This window comes from Corticium candelabrum, chromosome 4, assembly GCF_963422355.1.
Source record: "Corticium candelabrum chromosome 4, ooCorCand1.1, whole genome shotgun sequence".
Taxonomy (NCBI): Eukaryota; Metazoa; Porifera; class Homoscleromorpha; order Homosclerophorida; family Plakinidae; genus Corticium; species Corticium candelabrum.
The window spans coordinates 2008931-2023281 of record NC_085088.1 but is presented as its reverse complement, the minus strand read 5'-3'; the positions used below and the strand labels follow the sequence as shown (position 1 = coordinate 2023281).

General features: G+C 45.7%; 3 protein-coding genes and 2 non-coding genes across 5 annotated transcripts in view; 3 read left to right on the top strand and 2 right to left on the bottom strand.

Annotated features, from left to right (window-relative positions):
• Window positions 1–333: 333 nt before the first annotated feature.
• LOC134177991 (zinc finger MYM-type protein 1-like) lies at window positions 334–1032 on the bottom strand. Its single transcript, XM_062644771.1, has 3 exons — window positions 936–1032; window positions 655–864; window positions 334–587 (listed from the first exon to the last, which is right to left on the bottom strand). The coding sequence occupies exons 1-3, from the start codon at window positions 1030–1032 to the stop codon at window positions 334–336; spliced, it is 561 nt and encodes a 186-aa protein (XP_062500755.1).
• A 3555-nt stretch (window positions 1033–4587) lies between these two features.
• LOC134178937 (uncharacterized) lies at window positions 4588–7815 on the top strand. The gene is made up of 3 exons (XM_062645851.1): window positions 4588–4626; window positions 4686–4829; window positions 7165–7815. Exons 1-3 carry the CDS (start codon window positions 4600–4602, stop codon window positions 7666–7668), a joined length of 675 nt encoding a protein of 224 aa, XP_062501835.1. The 5' UTR covers window positions 4588–4599; the 3' UTR covers window positions 7669–7815.
• A 1818-nt stretch (window positions 7816–9633) lies between these two features.
• The window catches only part of LOC134179001 (uncharacterized), a 9520-nt gene continuing 4802 nt past the window's right edge, over window positions 9634–14351 (bottom strand). The window contains exons 2-3 of the mRNA XM_062645912.1: window positions 10259–10455; window positions 9634–10193 (exon numbers count right to left, since the gene is read on the bottom strand). Of these exons, the coding sequence (XP_062501896.1) occupies window positions 10017–10193; window positions 10259–10455 (374 nt within the window). The 3' untranslated portion in view covers window positions 9634–10016. The remainder of the gene's footprint in view (window positions 10194–10258; window positions 10456–14351) is intronic.
• LOC134179226 (small subunit ribosomal RNA) lies at window positions 12193–14008 on the top strand. The gene has a single exon (XR_009969835.1). It is a non-coding gene; the product is annotated as a small subunit ribosomal RNA (ribosomal RNA).
• Window positions 14293–14351, top strand: part of LOC134179236 (5.8S ribosomal RNA) — a 155-nt gene continuing 96 nt past the window's right edge. Inside the window, exon 1 of the ribosomal RNA XR_009969845.1 lies at window positions 14293–14351. This exon is cut by the window's right edge and continues 96 nt beyond it. This is a non-coding gene — a ribosomal RNA (5.8S ribosomal RNA).

Here is a 14351-nt window from a genome sequence, read left to right as displayed (position 1 = left end):
TTCGACGTTACTGTATGTGGTATAAACCGGCTGCCTAAAGCGATCCCTAATGCCAGAAATTGCCAGATCAAGGCATTCATAGTACCAAATTATATAGTATTCTTCAACCGTGGCACTGTAGACTGCTTCGCCCATTCCAACTTGAAATCGACCAGGAATTTTCCTTTTACGTGGAAGAACGGGCTCACTAACGATGGAGCTCTCACAAGAACTGCTGACAAGATCAGAGAACAAAGCAAAGCTTTCATCTGTCCGCATGCCCTCTAGAGTTTGTACGGACAGTTGAGCTATATCTTGGCCTTCTGCTGCAGACATTGATTGGCTCTGAAGCGTTCAACTGAGGTTATCTGTGATCTTCAATATCTTCTTGCAGAGATGCAGCTCAAAGAAAATTTTGAATTGTGAAATTTGAGTTTGAACACCAATGATCCTGCCCTTGACATTTGGATCAAGTCTTGTTTCTAAACTCTTATCCCAAAGCTGATTGAGAATACTATAGTTGTCAATAATGCTCTGAATAGCCTCTCCATGAACAGTCCACCTAGTAGAACAAAATGCTCTGATTCCCACATTCGGTCCTTCGTTATCTGTTGGGTTTTCCACCCTTATGCGGTCAAGTGCCAAATTCCTTAGGTGAAAATCAAATCAGCTTACTGATTTCAAATGCAATGTCCAAATCATCTCTGCACACCTTCGATTGCTTCACTGCGTCTCCTATTGCCAGATTTAGTGAATGCCCATAGCAATGGGTGAGCACAGCTCGACTTTCCTCAGCCTGGAGTTGAGTTGCAATACCAGATCTACTTCCTGTCATGTTTGAAGCACCATCGTAACATTGCCCCAGGCAGTGTGATAATTTCGAACCTGTACGTAAAAGCACATCCGAAGAGCTGAAACCAGACAATTAGCATCGATGGCATCCACATTGTACATACCAATCATATCCTCGTGGTCAACCAACTTTTCATCCACCCATCTAATGCAGATTGTAAACTGCTCTTTATTAGACACGTCTGTGCATTCGTCAGCCATGATGGTGTAGAAGCCATTCTTCGAAATGCTGCTGCAAATTTCGCGAAAGATGTTCAAGGACATCAACTCAAGGAATCATTCTGAATTTCAGCAGACATATACTTATTTGTCTTTCTATTTATCCACTCTAGGACTTCAGGGCAGTCTAATGCTCGCATACGCATAAGCTGAGTGAAGTTACTTTCTGTACCGGGGCCCTTGTCCTCTAAAAGCCAAACCTTGGTGAGCAAGGAAACGCAGATTTTGTAGAACCCTTCTGAACATGGCTCTGTTCACCTCTTTTTCGTTCTTGTGCTTAGTGCAGAGTAACTCTCCAACATCAAGACCATAGTCCCGGGAACGCATGCCGCACATGGCCTCCCTATGGCAGGTGCTGGTCACATGTTTCTTGAAAGCCGTAGTCCCATCCCTCCAGTAAGAAAATCCTTTACCAATGAATGCAGCGTCTCTCTTGATGCTTGCCAAAAGCCTTTTTTCATGCTCAGCTGTCATGCAGACATGGCAGAAGGCAGCATCCATTTGAACGTCGCAGCCAGTCATACTGTTCACACCACTCTACTCTGAAGGATCGTGTCTTTCCCGTCGACCCAAAAGTGCAATTAGAACACTTGAATGAATTCGGAGGATGAAACTTGGCCGGAAGTACGCCGGATTCACGGGAACTGCAGACTGCCATGACGAACGGTAGGTGTGACTATCACGTGGGTCTAGATTGTCTGTACATCGAGGCAAGATTGCTTGTCTTTTATTGTGTTTAATTTTTCATGTCCTTCTTGTCAAGAAAGGAACAAATGAATAAAAAGTGATAAATAATTTATTTGCCAAATTTATTTACTCACCTATACCTTGAACCGGAAGTTCGTGCCACTATGCAGCTGGCGAAAGTTGACTTTCTGAATATTTGTTCGTCCCAGAACGGACCAAACCGGTCGGTTCCGACGCCCCTGCCAGAGTGACCGTTACTACTAGAGTTGTATCGAGTACATCTCGAGCAATCTAAATACATCACGTGGACTGTCACGTGAATAGTTCTAACGCATACTCATTACAAAGGCACCAATCACTTACTATACTCATTACTTTACTAATACTTTAGTGATCAGATATTAGAATTATGTCACTCTCAGCTATCACTCGACATGTAAACCTAAGTAATCTGTACGTCTCTTCTGGGCAGACAGACACCCAACCTTGTCCTTTGCTGAAAAGAGGCACGTAGTTCTTAGTGGCGAGTAGAGCCTACCAGAAGGAAGCAATTAGATAAGAAATCCTTTAACAAAACTAAAGCAATTATTAGCAAATTATCATCAGTCTGCAGCGCTGGATCCAGGAATTTTTGAAAGAGGGGGTTCACCGTAGCAGTTATTTATAGCATTACTACTTTTCTCTTTTCTAATGAAATTATATGAAATTGTATGGAATTATTGAACCACGCCTATTGGAAAAGAGGGGGTTTCAACCCCCTTAAGTCCCCTCTGGATCCGATCCTGAGTCTGTCATGCAACGTGTGTGTGTGTGTGTGTGTGTGTGTGTGTGTGTGTGTGTGTGTGTGTGTGTGTGTGTGTGTGTGTGTGTGTGTGTGTGTGTGTGTGTGTGTGTGTGTGTGTGTGTATGTGTGCGCGTGCGTGTGTGTGCGTGCGTGTGTGCGCGTGCGTGCGTGCGTGTGTGTGTGTGTGTGTGTGTGTGTGTGTGTGTGTGTGTGTGTGTGCGTGTGTCCTTCCCAATTCTGTTGAACTCACTGAATTGCCTGTTCCAAGTCGACGTAGAGTGATCCGTGCTTGTTCCTCAATTTGTTCCACACAATAGTCGGTTATTGTGCGTTCAGTGGATGTCGCGTGCTCTACTATATTGTCTATAGTCATGTTTTGTACCGTTACCAGTTGACCGCCCTGCATGGCAATACTGGCATTCTGTCTAAACCTGTCCATATGCGGTGACCATTCGATCTCCTCTAACAACCGATCAGGTGGCGGGCTCGGCAGCAGTTCTTCGAACGCATATAATGTTGCTATTCCTGAAACAAAAATATAAATCACGTCAGTTAGATAATTGAGATATATACATATTGCACGTTAGATTTGTGCTACACTTCACATCTGAATTTGAATAATTTGTAAACAAAGATTGTGTTACCAGCTGTGTGAACCACAAAGAACAACGTGTATATATATATAGTTTGCTACAATACGAACTTACTAAGGTCACTCAATCCGTCTGCATCCGACGACGAAGAACTGTCTTGCGACATCTTTAAAAGAAGAACGTGAGTTGTCAGTCTCTAGATGTCTACTAGAGTTGCTCGTGTTAGTTAGACTGCACGTTGATATTTTTCTAGATTCTGAGCAACCATAGTAGTACGTACTAGTTCAAGACCTAGACCCCGTTTTTACGAGCACTATTCTAGAAGACTCTGAAGTGGTCTCAATTTCGATCCGCAGCAGTTGTACATGGTCGAGATCGAGTCAACATGCTGCATGGCACGATCGAGGGTGAGAAACTTCACAATTAATTAAGTTAGAGAAAGTAAACATCGTATACGAACTAGCAGTCGAGATTTCTCTTCTAAAACTTAGCAAATCTAAGCTGACTGTGCATGTTGTAAGACATGCAGCTATATATATATATATATATATATATATATATATATATATATATATATATATATATAGTCTCGGTAGACTAAAACTAATATAACATATACACATGCATTTTCCACGGACTCAGCTAGCGAGCGCCATCGAAACACGTTTCCTGACTTTTTGTTCATTGTTTCTAGCTAGATTCTATCCGAGGAAACACAAAAAGATAAACTGAGAGTGAAACATTTCGTGCTATTCTAGAGGTTCTATCCATCTCCTAGAGAGGCAAACTGTATTACGGCATCTCTTAGTTTTCTTAATTGACATCATCCAGCTAATCTGCCATGCAGTGTCCATTGCAGTCTGTTTCTGAAACGTTTCTAATAAATAAGGCGAAGTCGACGTTTTGCACTTAGTCACGTTTAGTGGAGATGCAATGTGTACCTATAGCAGTCGAGTAACACCGTGAGCTAGAACTGATGTCCGCGCACTCGCATCTCAACGTCTGCCGACAGAATACCAACACAAATGTCAACGTCAGTTGACAAATATTCAGACAATGAACATCGCAACAAAACAAGAGCAACAAAGCAGGGGACTCGGCGCCTAGTCGTAGTCTAGCTGTCCCGGAAGAAAACTGTTCTGTCAGTCCATCTTTGATTTCTACTCAACTCAAAAAACGATTGACATAGATTACCTGCCGTCTCGTTTGCTTGTAGCAGCCGTGTTGCAGCGAGTCGTTGCTTCTAGATCTGCAGACCTGCTCCGACTTGTGTGTGGGGATGGCCCTGTATGCAATCTGGGCGTCGTAACTCTCAAAACGCCACCAGTTGTGAGCGTTGGAGAAAATTTGTCCGCGAATGCAGTGCGTTAATTGTTAACTTTTCGCAATCAAATGGCCGGTATTTTGACTGGAAAGCGGTGGAGGTCGCGTGAACGTCTGCGGGCGGGGTTAACATACTAGTGGAGACGCATGCGCAGCAATAAAATGTCGACGGACGACGATACGTACGAGGTACACTGACAGTGTTTGTTTTGATACGATAGCTTGCCTGAGCTACACTATTTCTCAAGGTCGAAAAGATAGTGAAGAGATCGAAGACGGGAGATCGCTATCTTATCAAATGGAAAGGATTTCCACACAAAGCGAACACATGGGAGCCAGTAGAGAATCTACATGGTTGCGATAACCTCCTTGATACCTTTATTGAGAATGAGGTAAACATACGCATCGCTTGGACTGCACGATCGCAGCAGAGAGAGAAATATCAATGAGTTGTTGGCGGGAACATTGCTATTGGGTCTAGATGTAGTACTTACGTAATATCAGGGGCGTTGGCCGTACCAGAAAAATGGACTAGCCAGTCGTCCAATAGAGTATGCTTTTGGTTTAGGGGTAGGTAATTTACCACCTAGTTGTTGCGTTCACAAATGTTAGCCTCGGGCCTCCAGACCCGTGTAGCGCCCATTTGAATCAGCCTCCACGAATCTACACGCAAATGTTGGGTCATCAAGTTGCTCATATTTAGAAACTTTTGTTTTAGAAATCATAGGCGTTAATGAGTGGCGACTATGATTATTTGACAAGTTTTCAGTGTTTAGTTGTTTTTGAAATGAGATCTGGGTAGCGTGCGCTAATTTATACATAAATACGCTTACTTAGCGTGCGCTAAGCCGGACCGCTCTATATTTTGCTTCTAACACCTCTAAATGTCCTTGTTTCTTGGGCGAGTGGAGATTCAATTGTGCATGTACACTCTTTTTCATTATTTTTATTCCTGTTACTATCAGAGCTTACAATTTCAACATTTATACACACGTTTTTAAATGAAATGATCACTGTACTATAGAAAGTGACAAAGACATGAGAACATGTAGTCTCTATTGAATTAGGCAGCAATATTTGAATCATAGTGCCATGCCTGATTGCTACATCAGCTCACGTATGTCTGCCTGTTGAGTTCCATCTATTGTCATTACCTCACACAGGATATACACTTGACAACCATTCATGTTGTCGAATAGCTGCACATGCTAACTTTAGTGTATCTTGAAACTGCAATAGCAGTAGATTTCTCAAAATGCTGTGTTCAATGGATTCCGTAAAAGGGGAGGGCTAGTCTAAAAATAATAGTGTCACGCCCTTAAGCCTATGTAATCATCAAAGAATTGAGCTTACACCAGTTTGTATTTAGTGGCATTAAACACTCTTTAGCATTGGTGTCACTTGAGTATGTGACTTGAGTGTGCTTGGCATACTCACGCTAGCTCTTGGTTTACGATACTGAATTAGGTTCTGTTTTTATAATCACTGACCACTGCAGCGGGGTACTTTACAATAGAGGCAATATCCAAATCAGATGACCGAACTGAGTGGCTGCTACTGTACTACTACTAGTAGGTTCAGACGGGCACACATGATGTCAAATCAGAGTTGTCAGAGTCCAACAACATCACGCCAGTCACTGCACTGTGTGCCGCTGCATCTTCTGTCCCGTTGTCTAATATTTCAGCAACAGAATCAGATTCAGATCGTTTACAAAGTCTGTTTGGTCCAGCAATTTGAAGAAAGTCCTCAGGTCCTTCCCCGTTTCTTCATGTGTCAGGTGTATAGATGCTGCTAACTTGTTGTTACTTCTATAGAAAACTGATCGCAACCGTAAGGCCTTGTAGCATTAAAGTGCATGCGCAATGAATGTCCTACCCATGTATGGGCAAGACTCACTGACAGTATGAAGTCTGGAGTATACTTTTGATCGCGTGCAGCACTGAGACTTTTCGCTTAGTGTAAAGATGATTCAGGTCATAAAAAGGGGAGGCCCCCGTCTGGATCCGCCGCTGGTGTTGACTCACTCTTATTCTACATCATGTCTGTCTTTACAACTATGGCTTGTATGCAAGAGTTCCACAGATGTTTTGTATGGGTGATGTAGATCAGTCCGAATGACTCTGGTGTGAACCAAACTTTCATTCTAGACTGTGAACTGAGACATTGATATATTGAATTCATCACATGACAATACGTGTGCTGATTGTTTTGAGGGGCTTTGGTTTGGATAAACCTCCAAGATCCTAGTAAGTTGCATGTGGATTGTCAGTTGCAGGAAAAGATCACTACGGGATATGTCGATGAGAAGCTTTCAAAATCTAGAGTGAATGAGTGCTGTTGCTGCTGGTGATTATGTAAAGAAAAAAAACTGTAGTGTTAATTTAACTGTTATGTTTTAGTATTAATGCTCAGTTAGTTAGTCATTAATTAAACAAATATTAGAGTTTGTAGTATAAAGAGATGGTGTCAAATCAATAAGCTGCCGTGAGTAGGCAGCTTCGTCCTCAGACTCTCTCGCGCTTGTCTTGTCTGGTGCTGGTAAGTCATGACCTTTCCAAGCGCGAGAGAGTCTGGGGACGAGGCTAGCAGTGAACTCTCAAATTTCTGTCTCACAACTATTTTGTATATGCACATGTAGCATATGATATAGTACAGTACATACATACACATGTACATATGTACTAAATTTTTTTTGGGGTGATTCTCTGTATGTTTCATTGACAGAAAAGACGCAAACGTGTACGATCCAGCAGCTCTGGTTCAAAAATCTTACGCCTTGCGGGTCCAAGTCCGGTCTCTAAGCCCAGCCCCAGACCAACTAGCAGTGAAAGAAAGACAAGAAGAGAGTCAGTCCCTCTAGAGACTGCAGCAACGAGAGCAAACGCGTCACAGAAAAACGAACTAACGAGTCAACTAATACGCAACTCATTGCGCCATTTAGGCAATATTTCGTCAAACAAAAGACCTGCTACTACTTCAAGCATGCAAGACAATCTAAAAAGGCCATCACTCAAGATGAACAAAGTCAGCTATCGAGCACAAACAGAAGAGAAGATAGATTCTATTGTAGATAATGAAAACAGTGCAGTTCCTGCTCAACGTGAACCAGACTCTGTAGATTCGAGTCCTGTGTGGCTGAAATTAAGTGTCAGTGATGTTCTATTTGCTGTATTATTCTGTATTGTAATGGTTTCCGTATTTGCTTTGTTGCAGTGGGATTATTTGTAATCACGCGTGTTGAACTTTATTTTTATTAGTTCTATTACTTGTGGCGCTTTCTTGAAGACATTCTAGTAAGCGTACTGTATAATAATAATAAGTAATAAATTTAATACAAATGTTCCTATACATATGTATGAACCATTGCTTATAAGGTGGAGGGATGTGTATTTAGACACTGTTGCTAGTGGTCAGGGTGTAATCAGGACACACACACACACACACACACACACACACACACACACACACACACACACACATACACAAGGAGCCAACCCAATTGAGAGGTTAGCCATGCAACCTACTGTCGTTCTCTTCTATAAAGGGTCTAGAATCTTTTTTACGTTTGAACAAATCATGCTCTCTGCTTGGAATATCTGCATTAGGAATCTCTGGACGGGTAGCCATACTCCACTACTAAGAATTGTCAGCTGTGGTGTTGTGGTCATCGGCTCTGTTTACTATTTATTAAATATAAACAGTTTAGCGACCTCACGTGGTAGGTAATAAAAATACTCTCTCACAAGGTGACAAACTATCAAAGTACACCGTAGATGATATTGGATCTCAATTATTCTTCTAATTCAACCAACTATTTATCTTACCATGAATGCAAGTAAAAGTGATTAGATGCACAAGTGACCTACCATCTGTCATTAATTAACCTGCATAGAGATAAGACTCCCACTTAACTCCCTGACGAGTTGACGTAGTTTGAGTACAAACTATAACTCTGATCATTTAGCTAGCTCGGTGGGTGTCAAATTCAGTTGATCTAACTTAATTAACGGCAATAGGCATGTGACAACTGACAGCAAAACATTCCCCGGGATACAGTTTAGAACAACACCCGACTCTAGAGTTGTTCAGAAATGGAGAAGCCTGGGGAACAACTGGATAAGTGAAACATGTGAACATAGAGGAAGGTTAGAATTTACGTAGGCGCGAATTGGGATTGCTAACCACTAGAGAAAGAAGCAATAGTATGTTTGGCATGCTATTACTTACTACATGCTCGTTAGTTGTGCACACAATCAATTAATTAGATTTAGAAAGTCAAATCTAGTAGAAAGTCAAACCTTACGGAGAACACACGAGTCCGTTCCAGAATTAGAGGCAGTTGAGGTTTTCCTAGGACAGAAGATGTTTCGGAGGCACGTACGCTCATGAAACTGACACCATTGAAAAGCCGGTTCCACTTATGGTTTGCAGAGCTATTCTGCCCGCTAGGAGTTAGCCTACTGGCCGGGTTGCTGTTATGGTCGGTTCTAGGCTGACACCACTGGAGTGCGTTCGATTGGGCTCGTCCAGAAGAGGCTCCGTGTGCACGCCCCTCTTCCAACTTCTACAGTTCTGCCGCTATAGTCGAAAAAGCCACTCTGCTGCTCGTTGGAAGAGCACGCCCCTCAACCAGGAAGTTAATGAATGTGGGAAACTATGCACGCGAGCAAGCAAACACAGCTCTGCATACTTGTTAGCCCTGTCACTGCGTCTAGGAGTGATTTCGATATACACACTGACAGAATGTATAGGATACAGTCTAGAACACTGGAGATACTTGTAGTCGATACGTTAGGCAGCCGCAGCCGCAGCCGCAGCCGCAGCAGTTTTCGGTAGAATCAGCAGATGCAACGACGCTCCGGCCGAGACGGCGCGACTGCAATTGCACGGCCACTGCCACCAAACGAAGCCGTTGCAAGAAAGCGCAAGAGTAACGTGCTAGCTTGTAACCATACCTAAACGCGTAGGAAGACGAGTCTCTCTCTGTGTGATTGTATATCAGTGGATGTTCGCTGCAGTGTGTCAATGAGAAAAGGTTAGATAACGGGCCACGCCCTCTAAGTTCAAACTGCCGCACGCGCGACCGTAGAAGAGTCGCCGGTTGGCGCGTCGTCCGTCCAGTTCATTCGTGTCGTAGAGAGCCACACACGTCACCCGGGCGACGAGTGGCAATGGAGAAGAGGTCGAGTAAGCGGATAGGCGGGGCCGGTTGCCGCCCAGTCACGCTTTCCGAGAGTGACCGGTTTGTTCACGCTGCTCGGTCCAGAGCATCGAGTCCGGATATCAAGCTGTCACTGGAAGACGAGCGGCTGTACGAGCAAGGCAGCAATGACATTTATGTAATGGTAGAACTAGAGCGGAGAGTAGAACTAATAGATTCTCTTACAACTTTATGTGTTTACCTGATGAAGTAGTAGGTCTCTCTGTAGTGCCAGTGTAGTAGTCACTCGCAATAAAGATTGTGATTACCACAATTTCTTGCAAACGATGAATATTACATATTACTAATCGAGTTTGACAGTAAAGCCATCACCACGTCAACATCATAAACAGTATGATTCTATAAGTACAAATGCTCAATTGATGAGTAAAACAGAATCTAACAATAGACGACCATTTTCATTTTTATTGCCAACTCCGTGACGTCCAATGATCGCAGGCCAAGACCTATAGTCACGACCAACTCTTGCACTAAAGTCACCCGTAACAATGAGTTTGTCATCTGCTGGAATTTTCACAAGCAGATCATGAAGCTGGTTGTAAAACAAATTATTTGCTGCATCATCAGAATTAAGTGTTGGGGAGCATACACACTTACAAATGGTACAGATCTGTCTTTGGTCAAAGGTAACCTCAAAGACATTAGTCGAGCACTATAAGCGATGCAAAAATGACTAAGTCTACTCACAATGTTTCTTCTTATGGCAACACCAACACTTGATTCCTGATGATTTACCTGACCAGAAAAATCTGTACCCATCACCCCAATAATTTCATCAAAACTTCCAGTATCAGCTATAACACAAAGAGCAGGATACGAGATGTTTGCCTGAGATAGGACCTAGGATCTGTTGCAGAACTCATGATCTCATCCACAGATAATATGCCCTGACATCCAATCGTTTCACAACCTGCAGGCAAGCTAGGGCCTCGACTATAAGTTAATTAAAATTAAAACATCCTGTGTATATGTATGTATGTATAATCGTGTGAATGTGCTCTATGAGGAATCGAGACAGAGACATCTTGCAATCCAAACATACAATTTCTTTCTCGATGTGATTCGATCACTCGGAATAAAAACAATTTCCCAACTTGTAAATTGCCATGCACTCACTAGAAGAACAGCAGTTGCAATGGAGATAAATAAGGATGTGATAACCAGAAACCTGCTACAGCTACACCCGAATTATCAACATCCTCTACAGTCTCGCACGTATGGGCCGGTATGAGCATACCCTCAAAACATATGACCACCACCACCACTACTACCACAACACAACAACAACAACAACAACCAGGAGCCGCAGCAGTTTTTGGTAGAATCACCAGACGGAACGACGCTCGGACCAAGATCGCGTGACTACAGCAATTGCACGGCCACTCCCACCGAACGAAGCCGAGAAATTGCATGAAAGCGCAGAAGTAACGCGCTAGCTTGGAACCATACCTAAACGCGTCGATGGAAGACGAGTACTAGTCTCTGTGTCTGTGATTGTATCAGTGGATGTTCGCTCCACTGGGTAAATCGGTCCAGAGCAATGGTTATACGGGCCACGCCCTCCAAGCTCAAAACTGCCGCACGCGCGACCGTAGAAGAGTCGCCGGTTGTCGCGTCGTTCGTCCTGTTCATTCGTGTCGCAGAGAGCCAAACAGAGAGCCAAACACGTTACCCGGGCGACGAGTGGCAATGGAGAAGAGGTCGAGTAAGCGGATAGGCGGGGCCGGTTGCCGCCCCCTCACGCTTTCCGAGAGTGACCGGTTTGAAGCGCTGTGAAGATCGTCCCGCTCGGAGAGACTGCCGCTTCGGTTCGAAACGGGAAGCGCAACGTGTGTGACGGGCCGGGCAGAGATCAAACGGCCGCCTTGGAGCCGTGTGGCGACGGTCCCGTGCCAGCGTCCGCGGCTTCTAAACACTTCCGGAGCTCGTTAACTCTGTAATAGCATATCGCATTTCTCCTATTTTAAGGGACCTAGGGATAAGGGAGGACGGTTCGACGACGTCGCTAAATGTGTGAACGTCGAGCGTGGGAAAGCGTTTTCCGCCTTTTGTCGATAAACGTGAGAAATCGTTTCGATAAACGTGGGAAACTTTCCACCATCGGGCCTCGATCCTCCGGAAGCGTTTATTGTGGGATGGACGAGCGAGAATCGGCACCCGTCGACACACTAGCATTCGCCGGGCGGTTGCGGTAGAAAGCTGCCTCTTGCCCCGCGAGTGAAAGCGTGGCCGGCACGGTCCGAGACCACAGCCAACTAGGCAAACGGGCGAGCACGATTCGGCTGCACGAAATGCGTCATGCGAACGACGAGCGCGTGGACGCCGCGATCCGGTGCGCACCCGCACCGACGCGGCGACCGCACGGAAGGCAAACACCGCGCTGCTGCGAGGTCCTCTCGAGCAAGCAGACGGTGCGTTGCACTCGGTAGGCGTCTCGTAGAACGGGTCGGGCGAGAACACGAATCGGATGGCGATCGCACTCGGGACGACGTCGATGCGCAGCGCTTCGACGTTCGTGCCGCGAGGGCCGTTACCTGGTTGATCCTGCCAGTAGTCATATGCTTGTCTCAAAGACTAAGCCATGCATGTCTAAGTATAAGCGATCTTATACGGTGAAACTGCGAATGGCTCATTAAATCAGTTATAGTTTATTTGATGGTCTCTCACCACATGGATAACCGTGGTAATTCTAGAGCTAATACATGCGTCGAGTCCCGACTCTTGCGGAAGGGATGTATTTATTAGATTCAAAACCAATGCGGGGCGTCAGTCCCGGTCTTTGGTGATTCATAGTAACTGTTCGGAGCGCAGGGCCTCGCGCCGGCGCCGGATCATTCAAGTTTCTGCCCTATCAACTGTCGATGGTACGGTATCGGCTTACCATGGTTGCAACGGGTGACGGAGAATTAGGGTTCGATTCCGGAGAGGGAGCCTGAGAAACGGCTACCACATCCAAGGAAGGCAGCAGGCGCGCAAATTACCCAATCCCGACACGGGGAGGTAGTGACAATAAATAACAATACAGGGCCTTCGTAGGTCTTGTAATTGGAATGAGAACAATCTAAATCCCTTAACGAGGAACGATTGGAGGGCAAGTCTGGTGCCAGCAGCCGCGGTAATTCCAGCTCCAATAGCGTATATTAAAGTTGTTGCAGTTAAAAAGCTCGTAGTTGGATTTCGGCGGCGCGCGTCCGGTCCGCCTAACGGCGCGTCACTGGTCGCGCGCGGCTTTCTCTCGAGGGCCGCGCGTGCTCTTGATTGAGCGTGCGCGGGACTCGGGACGTTTACTTTGAAAAAATTAGAGTGTTCAAAGCAGGCGCGTCGGCTTGTATACATTAGCATGGAATAATGGAATAGGACGTCGGTTCTATTTTGTTGGTTTCTGGGACCGAGGTAATGATTAATAGGGACGGTTGGGGGCATTCGTATTCAATTGTCAGAGGTGAAATTCTTGGATTTATGGAAGACGAACGCATGCGAAAGCATTTGCCAAGGATGTTTTCGTTAATCAAGAACGAAAGTTGGAGGTTCGAAGACGATTAGATACCGTCGTAGTTCCAACCATAAACTATGCCGACTAGGGATCGGAGGACGTTATGATACGACTCCTTCGGCACCTTTCGAGAAATCAAAGTTTTTGGGTTCCGGGGGGAGTATGGTCGCAAGACTGAAACTTAAAGGAATTGACGGAAGGGCACCACCAGGAGTGGAGCCTGCGGCTTAATTTGACTCAACACGGGAAAACTCACCAGGTCCGGACACAGTGAGGATTGACAGATCGAGAGCTCTTTCTTGATTCTGTGGGTGGTGGTGCATGGCCGTTCTTAGTTGGTGGAGTGATTTGTCTGCCTAATCGCGATAACGAACGAGACCTTAACCTGCTAACTAGTCACGCCGTCTCTCCGGGGACGACGGTCGACTTCTTAGAGGGACTATCGGTGTCTAACCGGTGGAAGTCTGAGGCAATAACAGGTCTGTGATGCCCTTAGATGTCCTGGGCTGCACGCGCGCTACACTGACGAAGTCAGCGAGTGTCGACCTGCTCCGAGAGGCGTGGGTAATCTTGTGAAACTTCGTCGTGCTGGGGATAGACCCTTGTAATTATTGGTCTTGAACGAGGAATTCCTAGTAAGCGCGAGTCATCAGCTCGCGTTGATTACGTCCCTGCCCTTTGTACACACCGCCCGTCGCTACTACCGACTGGATGGCCTCGTGAAAACTTCGGATCGGCTCCAGTCGTGCGGTTCGCCGCGCGTTGGACGCCGAGAAGCGGTTTTAGCGATGTTTTCTGGAGGAAGTAAAAGTCGTAACAAGGTTTCCGTAGGTGAACCTGCGGAAGGATCATTAACGATCTCGATCGCGTGGAGCGTACAGGGACTCGTTCCCTTGTGGACGGTATGTGCTTTCGGGGTCGTCTCCGGCATCGCTCGGCGGTCGGGGAGGCGTCGAACGGGCGATCCGGTCTCGCTTCGACGGGACGTCTCGTCCGGCCCCGAAGGCGGCGGCGCCGACCGCGTCAGGTCGGGCCTTTTCTTCTCATCTCATCGTCACGCCGGTGAACGGGCCGCAAGCTTGCAGGCTTGATTCGTGGCACGGCGAATCGTCGTGTCGCACGATCGTGGTCAAACGACAACTTTCAACGGTGGATCTCTTGGCTCGTGCATCGATGAAGAACGCAGCGAACTGCGAT

Bases quoted from the DNA above. Each gene is read 5' to 3' on its own strand.
- LOC134177991 (XM_062644771.1), bottom strand. From the start codon at position 1,032: ATGGCTGACGAATGCACAGACGTGTCTAATAAAGAGCAGTTTACAATC. The intron at 865-935 runs GTATGTACAATG...TTTTACGTACAG, and splicing joins TGACCACGAGGATATGATTG to GTTCGAAATTATCACACTGC. The intron at 588-654 runs GTAAGCTGATTT...AAAACCCAACAG, and splicing joins GGACATTGCATTTGAAATCA to ATAACGAAGGACCGAATGTG.
- LOC134178937 (XM_062645851.1), top strand. From the start codon at position 4,600: ATGTCGACGGACGACGATACGTACGAG. The intron at 4,627-4,685 runs GTACACTGACAG...CTATTTCTCAAG, and splicing joins CGGACGACGATACGTACGAG to GTCGAAAAGATAGTGAAGAG. The intron at 4,830-7,164 runs GTAAACATACGC...TTTCATTGACAG, and splicing joins ATACCTTTATTGAGAATGAG to AAAAGACGCAAACGTGTACG.